The 15,049-nt window shown below is 35.1% G+C and overlaps 1 protein-coding gene across 1 annotated transcript in view; it reads left to right on the top strand.

The window, feature by feature from the left end:
- Positions 1 to 4,937, top strand: part of LOC132549896 (kinesin-like protein KIF27) — a 31,995-nt gene extending 27,058 nt beyond the window's left edge. The window contains exons 32-36 of the mRNA XM_060213871.1: positions 1,384 to 1,478; positions 2,925 to 3,030; positions 3,890 to 4,071; positions 4,430 to 4,564; positions 4,897 to 4,937. Coding sequence (XP_060069854.1) covers positions 1,384 to 1,478; positions 2,925 to 3,030; positions 3,890 to 4,071; positions 4,430 to 4,564; positions 4,897 to 4,937 — 559 coding nt within the window. The remainder of the gene's footprint in view (positions 1 to 1,383; positions 1,479 to 2,924; positions 3,031 to 3,889; positions 4,072 to 4,429; positions 4,565 to 4,896) is intronic.
- Positions 4,938 to 15,049: the final 10,112 nt, after the last annotated feature.

Raw genomic sequence — 15,049 nt, 5'->3', positions numbered from 1 at the left:
ATAATATGGACTCTAAGTAAGTTATAAAGTGGTGGGTGGGACTCTAAGTAAGTTATAAAGTGGTGGGTGGGGCAGGAGGGGGATCTCAGTCTGATAATATGGACTCTAAGTAAGTTATAAAGAGGTGGGTGGGGCAGGAGGGGGATCTCAGTCTGATAATATGGACTCTAAGTAAGTTATAAAGAGGTGGGTGGGGCAGGAGGGGTTATAAAGATGGGTGGGGCAGGAGGGGGAGGTGGGTGTGGCATCTCAGTCTGAGATAATATGGACTATAAGTAAGTTATAAAGTGGTGGGTGGGGCAGGAGGGGGATCTCAGTCTGATAATATGGACTCTAAGTAAGTTATAAAGTGGTTGACGGAGGGGGATCTCAGTCTGATAATATGGACTCTAAGTAAGTTATAAAGTGGTGGGCAGGACAGGAGGGGGATCTCAGTCTGATAATATGGACTCTAAGTAAGTTATAAAGTGGTGGGCAGGACAGGAGGGGGATCTCAGTCAGATGATATGGATTCTAAGTAAGTTATAAAGTGGTGGGCAGGAGGGAGATCTCGGTCTGATAATATGGACTCTAAGTAAGTTATAAAGTGGTGGGTGGGGCAGGAGGGGGATCTCAGTCTGATAATATGGACTCTAAGTAAGTTATAAAGTGGTGGGTGTGGCAGGAGGGGGATCTCAGTCTGATAATATGGACTCTAAGTAAGTTATAAAGTGGTGGGTGGGGCAGGAGGGGGATCTCAGTCTGATAATATGGACTCTAAGTAAGTTATAAAGTGGTGGGTGGGGCAGGAGGGGGATCTCAGTCAGATAATATGGACTCTAAGTAAGTTATAAAGTGGTGGGTGGGGCAGGAGGGGGATCTCAGTCAGATAATATGGACTCTAAGTAAGTTATAAAGTGGTGGGTGTGGCAGGAGGGGGATCTCAGTCTGATAATATGGACTCTAAGTAAGTTATAAAGAGGTGGGTGGGCCAGGTGGGGGATCTCAGTCTGATAATATGGACTATAAGTAAGTTATAAAGTGGTGGGTGGGGCAGGAGGGGGATCTCAGTTAGATAATATGGACTTTAAGTAAGTTATAAAGAGGTTGGCAGGACAGGAGGGGGATCTCAGTTAGATAATATGAACTCTAAGTAAGTTATAAAGAGGTGGACAGGGCAGGAGGGGGTCTCAGTCTGATATTATAGACTCTAACTAAGTCATAAAGAGAGGCGTTTAGGAATTCAACTAAATAACACAAGTTATAAAAAAAAGGACTAAAGAGGAAGGGGATAATTAGACTGAGGGAAGTTTTATATTATTGTTACATATAAAAGTGTAGATAAAAAAATGTGACAGATATTCTGATTGAAACTGTTTTGACATCCTGTTTTATATGATACAGGTATCAACAGCTTGAAAAGGAACTTTACTATTACAAGAAAACTAGTCGAGACCTGAAGAGAAAGTTACGAGAGATTCATGCATCAGGTGCTTTAGGTTTGTACCTAATAATGATGTATATCAATCATCAATATTTGCTGGAAAACCCTGTTAAATTTTAGAAGGGCTTTCCTACGCAACAGGCCAAACAAACAGATTTTGCTTTGCCAAATCGCTATATGTTGTAGACACAGATATTACATCATTGTCAAATGTCTATGGTTTCTAATATTAGGTTTATGTAATAACTTGTTTTGTATAAGATGGTCTTGTATTGTAAGAAAATGATGATGATTTAATAGATGTTTAATAGCAAAGCTTATGACAGCTTCCTACAAAGCTCCCCTCCAAGTACAGGCAGATCATACACTATCGTCCTGTTCACAACTTATTGACCCTGATGTATGCCATATTTAGGTTGATTCAAATACTGAAGTAAACTTTACAATAGGTTATGACCAATTTCTATAAGAGGAACACTCTGGATTAAGTCATACATGGGCTTATCCTGGAGTCAATGGCATCAACTTTGGTGTTCTAGACCTAGTTTAGTGTTGAGTAGTCAGATAATCAATATATCCAGTATTATTTTGTACTTGGTATGTCCTGTGATCAGGAATTCCATAACATCATAATTAAATATCTTTAGAATGCTGTCACATTTGCTAACTCCAGCTAAATCTCCTTGTTTTGAAAACTGAAGTGACAGGTGCTTCAAACTTCTGCTGGCCATTGGATCGCTGCATTTGGTTCACAGTTTACATTCGCCCTAGTTATCCAGATGCATCTTTCATTTATATCATTGACAGAAAAACTGCTTTTAAAGATATTAATTACCAAAGCATGAATCAATTTAGACAAATATCATTGTCATGGTTAGTAATATTTTTTTCTGTTTTAAGAGATATATAGTGACTGAGTAGCTCCACATATCTGGGAAATGTTTTCCTTAATACTAGAAATGTGTGGTTAATGGAAGTAAAGGAGGTTACTAGTACATATGTATAATTTTCAACATATACAATGGATGCCTCTATGTTAATATGTGTATTCAGTGTTATAACAACCCATATCTTATCCTTTTATAGGCGTGCTAGTGAAAGTCTTATAACACCAAGTCCTACACTTCATCATATTCAGAGATTTCAAGGTTAAAAAGTCAAAGGTCAAATTTGACAACTTCTGCGATTAAAGCATTCGCCAAAGATATTTTATTTACCATGAACAAATTTAGTTCATATTCACACTTAATTATGATAACATGAACAATTGCACCTAGTCATCGGTGTGGGTCAAAACCTCATTGTACATTGTTACTATATTTAAATGAATAGAGTGGAAGCGTTCATGTCTTACAGCCATTTTCTTGTAATTTCATAAACTAAATAAAGCAAAACACACACCAGTCCTGTATAGTATTTTTTAAGACTGTTCACCACCGATTAGTGTGTGTGCAGAAGATCATCCATACTTATTTGTGATGTGGTGTATATATGATTACAGGAGACGATCACATGAGTTTACACGGCTCTGTCCAGAGTTCAATGGGAGATATAGATTCTCAAGTGAACCACAGTCAGTCACACAACAGAAACATAGACAACATTAGGTAGGTGATCTCTTCAATACCAGGTAGGGTCATACGCCAGATAGCATTAGACAAAGTTGGTGTCTACACAAAGTAGGATCATACAAGGTTGGTGTCTACACCAGGTAAGATTATACAAAGTTGGTGTCTACACCAGGTAAGATTCTACAAGAGTGGTGTCTACACCAGGTAAGATTATACAAGAGTGGTGTCTACACCAGGTAAGATTATACAAGAGTGGTGTCTACACCAGGTAAGATTATACAAAGTTGGTTTCTACACCAGGTAGGATCATACAAGGTTGGTGTCTACACCAGGTAAGATTCTACAAGAGTGGTGTCTACACCAGGTAAGATTATACAAGTATGGTGTCTACACCAGGTAAGATTATACAAAGTTGGTGTCTACACCAGGTAAGATTCTACAAGAGTGGTGTCTACATCAGGTAAGATTATACAAGAGTGGTGTCTACACCAGGTAAGATTATACAAAGTTGGTGTCTACACCAGGTAAGATTATACAAAGTTGGTGTCTACACCAGGTAGGATCATACAAGGTTGGTGTCTACACCAGGTAAGATTCTACAAGGTTGGTGTCTACGCCAGGTAAGATTATACAAGAGTGGTGTCTACACCAGGTAAGATTATACAAAGTTGGTGTCTACACCAGGTAAGATTATACAACGTCGGTGTCTACACCAGGTAAGATTATACAACGTCAGTGTCTAGACAGAATTTAGAAAGTGGGAATTGATAAATGTAGTTAAGTATTGATGGACTTTAGTGCTAACTATAAACTTTGATAATTTTTTACTCATGGTGAAAGTATGATAATTATATTGAAGTCACTGTTTCCTTACTGTTGATCTGGTATTATGTAGCCATTCCCTGCAAGGAGAGAAGTCAAGCTCGCGTCCAAATTCTGCTCGATCTGTTCCGCACATTCCTGCCAATGCTACCCCTGTCAAAATCTCTAGGAAGGATTTGCGTCTGATGTCTGATACAGAAGTCAAACTACGGAGGTCCAATCTTAGCCAGAGTGGCAGTTCTCAGCAACTTAGAGGTAAAGCTATGGCTTGTTAGCGTGACCAGGTTGAGGCTGCATGGAAATATTTCAGGATGAACAAATATGCAGATGTTCGTAATGGTCTGTGTAGAGCTCATACTACAATGTCAGTTTTTTCAACCAAGAATAAAATTATAGAATATGAATTACGTATATTCCATATGCATAGTTATGTATTTAATAGAATAACATTCCTGGAAATATATGTGTACATAGACCTTGAGTTATGCAGTAATTCTGAACTTAGTGATATCCAGCCAGTCTGTTTTGGACATGTAGGACTTGCTCCTTCAAACTACACATATTCCTCAGTCTAGCATCATTACCAATTGATACCTGGTGTTTTTTCCTGCAGATTCAGGTGGTCCAATCATTTTAACCACTTGCGAGAAAACAACGTTACTTGTCAAACGTTATGCACGTTACCTGAAAAAATTCACTGATATAAAGAAATATGCATCACATATAAGAATCATCATTGAATACATAAGTAAATCTTCAGTGATTAATAACGATTATGGAAGAATCAGAAATATCACATATTAGCTCTTTTGGTGACCTGGTAAACCTTGTCTGAGTGGCTACTTTTTGTCAGTTGAAGAAAAACTGTCCCAAAAACTTTCCTTTCCGGTAACTAGAGTTTGTCCATGAGAGCACATATTGTCCTTGAATCTTATTCCTGCCATGAACTAAAACTGTGGTCTTATTATGGAATATTATGAAATGAGCAGAAAATATAAAGAACCAGACAAATTTTAGAAAACGCTCTTTAACTTGTAATTTATAACTGGTTAAAATGTTCTCTTCTGTTGTGAATTTCAGATTCACTCGATTCCAATGCTGATAACAATCCATGGAGTTGAGGGAATTTTCTAGCAAGAAAAAGAAAATTCTATGAAAGATAGAAGCCATTGTGTTCAATAGCCACCGATACTGCCTGTGTGGAATGAATAAGGACAACACTATCATTTACAGTCAAAATTGACTAGTGCGGCTGAAGGTGGGCAAAACTGGGTATGGTACAATCAGTGACTGCAAAAGTGGAAGTTGCACAAAATATTTATGGACAAATGTAGAAGTGACATTGATAATGGATGTGCTGATATCTATATTTGTGGTATTTCAGCTTAATGAATGGATGCTGAAATTATAGACACAATGTTGTGATGGAGTGGAATGATTTTTTTTTAATGAAAATTAGAAGAAAATTGTTAAAATTATCTGTTATATTATGTTGAGTGGAGAGGTAGGATGACATCAAAATAGAAAAATCACCGACGTCTCTCCATGATTCTGTTTTAATGGTACAAGGTAAACATGTAACACCATTGTCACATTATATCACACAACTTTTGTAAGACAACAATAATTGTCACACTGTGGTGAATAGCCATCATACAAAAGATTGGGTGTTGAAGACTTGGTAGAATGCAATGGTGCTTTTTATTTCCTTTCATCACAGCATTCTGCAACTCACCGAAAAAAGCAAAACAGCCCCCGAAAGAAAAACAGTAGATTATAGATAATTGTTTAGATACGTTAATGAGATATTAAAGTTAGAAAAACAAGCTGCATGATAGATCTGAGATCAATTGGTGAGTAAAGGCTTGCATTCTGTCCTCTTTTCTACGTGATCCTAAGAAGGAATGGAGTAGTGTTGTGAAGTTTGAGTACTGCTGATTCTCTCAAATGCTGTTAAAAGTGTCTTAATAATTGATTTTGTAATCCCTTTTGATAATAATATAATATTACATTATGAATATACATATCTGGTTCTAGCCGTTAACAGAATTCATGTCAACCAATCCTTAGATCTACCAAATTGTCTTTCTCATCCTTGAAGACTGACTTATTACTGTACTGTATATATTAGACATAGCATAGTTAAAGACATACTCGGGTTATATTCACTCTTGCTCTCTGCACCCTTGTAAACTTTGAAGGCGAAATTGAAAGTTCCATGTGCATGACCTTGTGGATGAGACAAGAAGACTAGTTTGATCGTTTGATGTACATTAAATGAATCTGTAGGTCGCATAACAGTATATTTTAATGGCTTTTAAGTTGGATGTCCCTCCTTTGTAATCTTCAAATGAGTGTATCAGTCTGTGATTTGTCAGTTTTTTTCTTCTGAAACCTGTTCTAGACCGATCAAATTACTTTAATTGTGCATTCACTTTTGCAATGAAATGTTTCAGGAGTGTAGAGAATGATAACGAGCATAAAGCCTGGAGTATCAAAAATCGCTTAGAGAGAATTTCTCTACATGTTTCAGCTCCATTGCCCTCAGTATAGCTTCTAAACAGAAATTCTCACTAAGGATTTGAACAGTATTTAGTGAAATCACATGAAAATTTTTCTATTAATGATTAAAGAGTGATATTAAAAGATGGCTACCTTTTTTTAGCCAGTGACATAATTGTTGTCAACATTTCACTTTTGGGGCAATTGTAATCTGTAGGGGAATCACTGCTGTAATGTGGGAGAATTGTGATGTATACAGGAATTACTGCTGTGATGTTGGACAATTGTGATGCATTTGGGAATCTTTGTTGTGATGTGGGAGGGTTGTGATGTGTAAGGTAATCATTGTTGTAGTGTGGGAGATGTGATCATTCAGTGGGAGATGTGATCATTCAGTCGGTGATGTGATCATTCAGTCTGAAATGTGATCATTCAGTCGGAAATGTGATCATTCAGTCGGTGATGTGATCATTCAGTCTGAAATGTGATCATTCAGTCGGAGATGTGATCATTCAGTCGGAGATGTGATCATTCAGTCGGAGATGTGATCATTCAGTCGTAGATATGATCATTCAGTCGGTGATGTGATCATTCAGTCGGTGATGTGATCATTCAGTCGGAGATGTGATCATTCAGTCGGAGATCATTCAGTGGTAGATGTGATCATTCAGTCGTAGATATGATCATTCATTCGGTGATGTGATCATTCAGTCAGAGATGTGATCATTCAGTCAGTGATGTGATCATTCAGTCGGAGATGTGATCATTCAGTCGGAGATGAAGTCAAAAAGTGTTCATGTTTGTAGTTAAGTATAGCATGACTATATTCATTATGTTAACAGATGTATAGAGTGGATTTCCTGCATAACTTTTATCTCTTTGTTTATGTGACCTAGGTCAAATATTGATTTGTATTACATGGAGATAATATTGTATGTTTGTATACTATATAGTAATTATACAATGTTTGACATTGTTTGATACTGTCAGACATTGTTATTTGCAGCACAGCACATATCAGTAAGTGTTACATCATCCATTATACACCTTGTATCAGACTTTAATATTTGATACATTGTAAAGACGATGTTGGTTTTGTATTGTGACTGTATGGTAATTATCGGTTAGCCGTCCTTTCTGCTTTGATTTTTGTGTTCCTTTGCTTTGACACAGTATCAATGCTGTCCGTCCACATAAATTATACATATCTTAGCTTTCTAGACATAAAAACATTAAGTGTATCCAAATTTATTTTTAATGAAGGTTAATATAAATGGTAATAGTGGTTTGAAATACTGAGGTACAACTGTTTAATCAAGGTCAACTAGGGAGTAAAGGAATGTTCATATACCAGGTACATATAACATAAAGTTAATTACCATGTTACAGGCTTTAGGCAGCATTGCTGTGATCCCACCATTTTATGGGGGAAGCATGTGTTACCCATAGTTGTCTGTTGGGTCCCATTACATCCCTACCAAAATCACTGTTACTTCTTTCAGAGCTTCTCCACAGGTCTGGTTCATATACACCCCATAGTATAATAGTATCAAGTTCTACTTCACACCTTATCATACTAAGTAGATGATAGGTCAAGGTTTTAGAGTAAAAGGTCACATTTGACAACTTCTGTAAACTCATTCAACAATGATACAATGTACTTATATTCATGGCATGGGGCATAGATGTCTAGCAGACATTTTTCAGTTCAATATGAAAAACTTATGTAGTTCAATGCTTCCTTAGTTTAAAAGCATTTTATTTATTATAACTAAAGTCAGACTTTATCTGTATCATAACAGACTTTAATTTGAGTCCATAATCAGGATTTTATGTAAATGTTGTTGTTACCTATATATAACACAGGTAGGTCACAGTCTGTAGTATATGTAATGTATTGACTGTGTATACTATGGGGAGGTCACAGTCTGAAGTATATGTAATGTATTGACTGTGTATACTATGGGGAGGTCACAGTCTGAAGTATATGTAATGTATTGACTGTGTATACTATGGGGAGGTCACAGTCTGTATTATATGTAGTGTATTGACTGTGTATACTATGGGGAGGTCACAGTCTGTAGTATATGTAATGTATTGACTGTGGTTACTATGGGGAGGTCACAGTCTGTAGTATATGTAATGTATTGACTGTGGTTACTATGGGGAGGTCACAGTGTGGTGTAAATATAGATTATTGCTGAGCATATTTTGTGTGTGTTTTATCATCTATTCTATCACAACTGCTACCAATATTTGAATGTATATTGTGATCTATTCAATCTCAAACTGTTACTATTATTTTAAACATTTGATCTATTCTGTCATAAACTTACAGATATTTTACCTCCAATTGCAGAATCTCTGACCATCCATAAAATTGATTAACTATTAGTAAATGTTCACGTCCAGATCCTACTAATTCACAATGCCTAACAATGTGTTTTATGTTTTTTGTGAGTTTTAGGTGTTATGTATACTGCCAACACCACTAGAATCTGACACACACAATGCCCAGGCAATATAAGCTACAAAGGTTCATGTTAGGGGGCTGTGTTAAATGTTTTTATAGGTTTTGTTAGCTGTTATTTATTTCTGTTGCACCTGAGATATATACTATGTACACATTCCAATACACGAGTTATATATACTTTATATGGTTTTAAAAATGATTCAGACAATACTTTAACCAAATGTGAATTATAATTTATGTATAGTGTCAATAATTATCCTCAACTTAAATATTTGAATTATATATAATAATCCATGTTAAGCGCTGGTATATGACATGTGTAATTCAACTTTCTTGTGCAATTTATTTTGCTAAAATTGTAATTGAAATAAAATCGCAGAAGTAAATTTTCAGGAATTAAGACAGGGATTATAATACATTTATAGCATTGTAGAATCTATTGTGATGGTGAAATCTTTGAAAGTTGGCAACTGTAACAATGCTGATATAGAGAGGTAAATGTTAAATACAGGCGTTTAACCCCAAATTATAAATGAGTTGAAACGACAAGAAAATGGTAGCGACATAGTGCACAGAAACCAAGGGTCTGTTCACACAAGACATGATGTTGTTAAAAGGTTGATTTTCCATTAGGTTTATCTACTTTACCTTTAGAAATTAAAGTTTATCTAAATCTTTTTTACATATGAGAATGTTCAATTAACATCATGTTTTCTACAATACAACATTAGATTATTAGAATTGTTCTTAGAATGACATAAAGAAATAAATTCTGCCTACACCAACATTTGTGCCCAGGATTACTGCCCGTTCTACTGATCTGCCACTAGGATTGGTCTGCAAAGACCAATCAGTTGGGACCAAATCTAACCATGATATTTCTATGAAACTTGTAGTATTTTATAATGGTTTGTGATAAATTTGTCATAATATTTATTTTTCTACATTTGTAATTTCAATGTCGTGGAGTAAGCTGACTGTCTCGGACTCTGTACATCTGTTTCTAAGTACCAAACATCAATTGGTACTCAGAAACACATTCTTATGTGATTTCTAATCTAATCTCAATGTTAAGGAGTTATAAGCTGTACATTTCGACTGTATACCCATGTTACCTGTTTATAGGCTTGCCTTATACAATATCCATCATATTGTTGTGGAGCTGTTAACTGTTCTCTAGATCTGTTTGTAATACTGGATAAAACGCGATGCATGTTTTCATATTATGGATATTCCATGAAAATCAGTCTTAAGAGATAAAAAGGTTGTACCTATATCTCATTAAGGAATAAAGATCTTGTCATTGATAAATCTTTGAATTTGTATTATTGTCCAATTTTCATTTTTGAAGAAATCCACATTCATGAGCGTCTGTTAGAGAAGAAAGTCATCATTGTCTTATTTATAGTGTGTAGCCCAACTAAAAGAGAAGGAAGGCTTAGCTTTTCAAAACAAAACTGGAATGAGAAAAATTCTGAACTCTTTCAGGTGTTCAGTTTATCTACATTTGATAGTTTATGATAATACTAATATTTCAAACCCCCTAGTCTGAATGTGACAGTATATGAAAAAACTTGTATCTTAGAAACCATACTCTGAGATAGTAGCATGATAATACTAATATTTCAGAAGTCATATTTCTGCAATAGTCTATATGAGACTTGCTGATGAGCATGCTTCCTGCTAGTTATTTATAAGACCGAAATCTGTTTCAAAGAGCTTGGCCCAGTTCTGTACCATCGGCTGTGATCATAAGTAGCTTTCATTTATTACATCTTTTCTTTGGCTGATGAGCCAATCATATTACAGGGTCATATTTGTTTATTGTCATTAAAGTGTTGTACAGTGCAGCCATATCAACTGGTTTATATGTTTTAAATTATTCCGCCAAACCATTCATTCCAACAATCTCATCAATTATGTTCATATTGTTTATTTTAAGTTAATTCATAGTTCAGTATATGATTTATGACAAAAATATGAATAAATGTAGTGTTTTATTGTCACTTTCTTGGCTACAAGTGAAGTAAAATATGAATAAATGTAGTGTTTTACTGTCATTTTCCTGGCTATGCGTGAAATGAAAGTTTTAAACTTAAAACTCTTAATAGTAGCATTGCCAGCTAATTTTGCAGTGGCTTCACACAGGACTGGTAGTGTACTGTGCGAATCATATGCTGTGTTATAGGTCAACATAATCTTTTGTTTACAGTAGATTGTGTTTAACTTTTTATAGTGCTGCGTGATGTTCAACAAGTGTCATGGTGTAAGCAGTATTATTTGTCAGAATCTTGTGTACTTGTTTGTTCATTTATTTAATTTTTATTTCAAGGAAATGTCTGGAAACATTAATAAAATATATAAAGTTATAAAATTTGTTTGTTTTTAGCTGACTTTCTTTTTGGAAACATATGCCATGGTGTGTGGTTGGTTATCTTTTATCATTTCACTGTCAGCTTTCTGTGTGTAGCAAAGTAGACTATATCCTCAAATTCATCTTTAAAATTGACCTTTATAGGTCACAGGGGTCATATGTATTAAAATCTTTGAATAACTCATATAAAGCTAGGAGTTAGAGGGTATAGATATTTGGATAGCAGTATGATAGAATGTAGGGTTTTATGATTTTTTGACTGAATTACCTTGATCTTTCAAGGTGACATTGGTCAAATGTTACAATATCCTTCTACATAACCATATGCCTTGATATCATGCCATCAGTAATCCGGGGAAAATTAGCTTGGCTAAATAACAAAGTCATTGCAGCTAAATTTGTTGAAATATTTCAAACAACTTCTATAAAACCAAAAGGCTGAGGATCATTATATTTAGGCAGTTACATAATGATATGAGGCGCTATTAAATGAAAGAGCTGACCCCACTACAATATCATAACAGTTGGATATGTTCATATTTTTTGCACACTATCATTGTTAATTTTGGTAGTCACTGTTTCTTGAGTAGTACTGAATATTTTCCACATTTCATATGATGGTTCCTCTTGTTTGTTCCCATCTTAGGTTTCGATTATGAAAGATTATTTTCAGATTTTCTTGACAAGTCCTGAGTAAATCTCTGTCCAATTTAACATGTAGGTTTTTCTCGGTCTGTAGTTAGTATCCTTTTAAGTTTTAGACTGGTCCTTCAGAGAAAGGAAAGGGCTACCAGGTGTACAGGTCGCCATCTTTGTTGAGAAGTATTGAATGGATCATTCTCAAATTTCCCTTTGACCTTAGTTGTACCATATCAGGAAAACAAAATGCAGAAAGATCTTTGATTTTGACAATAATAGTTTGTGATTTATTTTTGTTGAGAAGTACTAGATGGCACTTTCTAAGTTTCATATGCTCCTGAATTGTGCCTTTAAATACATTTTGGGACTGACTTGAAAAACAAAATGGCAGCCATCTTTAAAGGTGATTGTGGAAATTTGTTACGGCTCTTTTGTTGAAAAGCATTCGATGGATTTATCTTGAATTTTATATGTAGGTTTGCCTTGATCTCAAGTGGTGACATTTTAATTCTAGCCAGAAAATAAATGACTGATGGTAGACAACCATGGATTTTGACTATGAATTTTTGTTTTGACTATTTCTTGAAGAATACTTGATAAATTGTCATCAAATGTCTAGGTCACATGGCATGAAGTGGCAGTGGTGAAGGATTAGTCTTGTCAATCTATCAACTTTTGTTCAACTACAAAACTTTAGGCAATAGGAAACCAGCATTTGGTCAGGAGATACCTTGGTTCCAGTACAATATATTTGGTCAGGATAAAAAAATGACCATGACTTATTTTCAAGGTCACAGGTAAAATAGATTTAAATTTACATAGTCTTCTCAAAATCTAAAAGACTGGGTATTGATTAGAAGTTCATACAAAAGAACAAATACATTATTAAATGTGATATCTGGGTGACTACACAGTACCTACAGCAGACAGATGTCCAGTGTGAAGCATAGTAGTACTGACTATATAGTGCTATGTACACTAAGGTAGAAAATATGTGACAAGATTATAGAAAGACTACAATGTATTCAATGCCTTATGCTTGGTTTGGCACTCTTGTCATAGATGTATGAGAGTCTGCCCCTCCCTCCCTTGTCCCTTCTCTGATAATTCTGATATTCTCTGAAAGAATTTCCCTAATGGGTCCCGCCATTGTGGTCAAACATTCATAAAAGGTACTTCAGACCAAACTGGAAGGACTTGTTAGAACTTACATTTCCCCAAATGGGCCCACCCCACCTGCCCCAGGTGGCTGGGATTCACCCTTTATACAGAACTTAGTCCCCTTCACCCAAGATTACTCGAACCAAATTTTGGCAATATCCATTTATTCTTATAGGAGGAGTAAGATTTTAAAGAACTTTCATAATTTTCCCTTTTGAACCCCACCCCTATGGCCCCTGGGAACTGAGAACCAATCCTTACACAAACTGTTCCCCTTCACCCAAGGATACTTCTGACAAATAACTAATCATTCATAATGGAAAAGTAGGATATCAAGGAATTTGCTATATTTCCCCAACTGGGCCCCACTCAACCATGCCAGAGGCTGGAAGCAACTGTTTATACAAAACTGATTTCCCCATCACCCAACCATTCTTCAGACCAAACTTGGGGAAAAAACCAATCATCCCAATGAAAAAGTTGACAGACGGACGGACAAAGGACGTGGCGGTATACCATAAGCTCACTTAGCCTTTCGGGCCGGTTGAGCTAAAAATCAGTATGTTATTGGTTTACTTATTCAGTTCAGACGACAGAATATGAGTAACAGGAAAAAATTGTTTCCATAAATTATTATTTTTTCCTGAATTAACTGATATTTTGTTTTTTGTGACAACCCCATTTTTAAAATAAACTTTGGCATTTCATTTTACAAAGTAAGGGTATGATACTTGGATATAAAGAAAAAAAATAATGTGAAAATGCCAAAGTTTTCGTTTGCTTATACAAGTTTTACACAGCAACAAAAGAAAAAAATCAAATCAAATGTTCCAAAGTTACGGGAAAATATTTTTTTTGAAAAAGCGATTGGTTTCAGCTTACGAGGGCAGATGGAAGGGTGCCCAATAAAAGAAAAAGAACAAGTTAGAATTCTTATTTTTCTGTAGCAATGCCTGGATTCTGTCCAAATTTGAAGCATTCTAGTATAAAAAAAAAGAACAGAATTTTTAATAAGTTCTGAGTTTTCCATTATATGTTTCCCCACCGATATCACACACGTCTCTTGAGCACTAGAATGCAAAAATTGAATATTGATGCATTTTTTTAAAACATAAAACTTAATTTGAGTGGACAGAAAGAATATGGGTTCATAGTCAATGTTTGGAAAGACAGCATAAGATTCATAAATCATTGTTTAAAAACAGAGGAAAATAAAATCGTTGAGTAAACAAACTTTTTCAAAATCAACTGAAACAACATTGTCTTTGTGATGAAGTTGTGGAGTTGAGGATTTCAAATATTTATATATTGTCTTTCTGTATTTTAAGACACTGACCATGTATTCTATTAATCCTGCAACATTGATTGAAAATCAGACTACTGAAACTCAAACAGTTTTGTTGTTCAATATACATGTGTTTACTTGACATTGACGTTACGCTGAATTTTGCCTGATGACGACGCCAAAGTAATTGCTCCGCACGGAAACATAGTTCCAAAATTCATCGGATATAACAGCGAATTTTCATAGATAAACATGTTCGTTACAACATGCAAAATCTCTCATTTCAACAACTATTTATGTTTCTAAACGTAATATTCAATAAATGTGACAGGTAAAAATATACTTCACCATAATATATCTAGTCTAATATTATGTTTATATTAATAATACATTGTATTGATGTGAATACAGAGGCAAAGATGTCTGCGTTCACTACTATCCTATTAAATCCTATTAAAAATAACAAAAACATCTAGATTATTGTACAGCTTGGTAGTTTCTATAATGCTACGAAAAGCACGACACGTGGATATAAATGAACTTGTGCCTAAATTATATTTGATGGAAACATTTTGTAGACAGTATTGTAAACATTACTAGGTAAGCCAAGTTGTAATTTATTTCATGTAGAAATGTCGATCCTTGTGAAATTAGTCCCGTGATAACAACACATTTGTATCGCAGATTCCCGTGTAATTTTACTGAACATAATCTACTGATGTGTAGGACAAACAACTACCTCCTGTCTTACCAGATTATCTTATTTATCAAATTGCTATCTGATTCAAAAAATAAAATA

This window comes from Ylistrum balloti, unplaced genomic scaffold (assembly GCF_031769215.1).
Source record: "Ylistrum balloti isolate Yb309-2 unplaced genomic scaffold, AGI_CSIRO_Ybal_v1 Utg370088, whole genome shotgun sequence".
Lineage (NCBI taxonomy): Eukaryota > Metazoa > Mollusca > Bivalvia > Pectinida > Pectinidae > Ylistrum > Ylistrum balloti.
The sequence above is the reverse complement of the archived record's forward strand: the minus strand, read 5'-3'. Positions and strand labels throughout refer to the sequence as shown.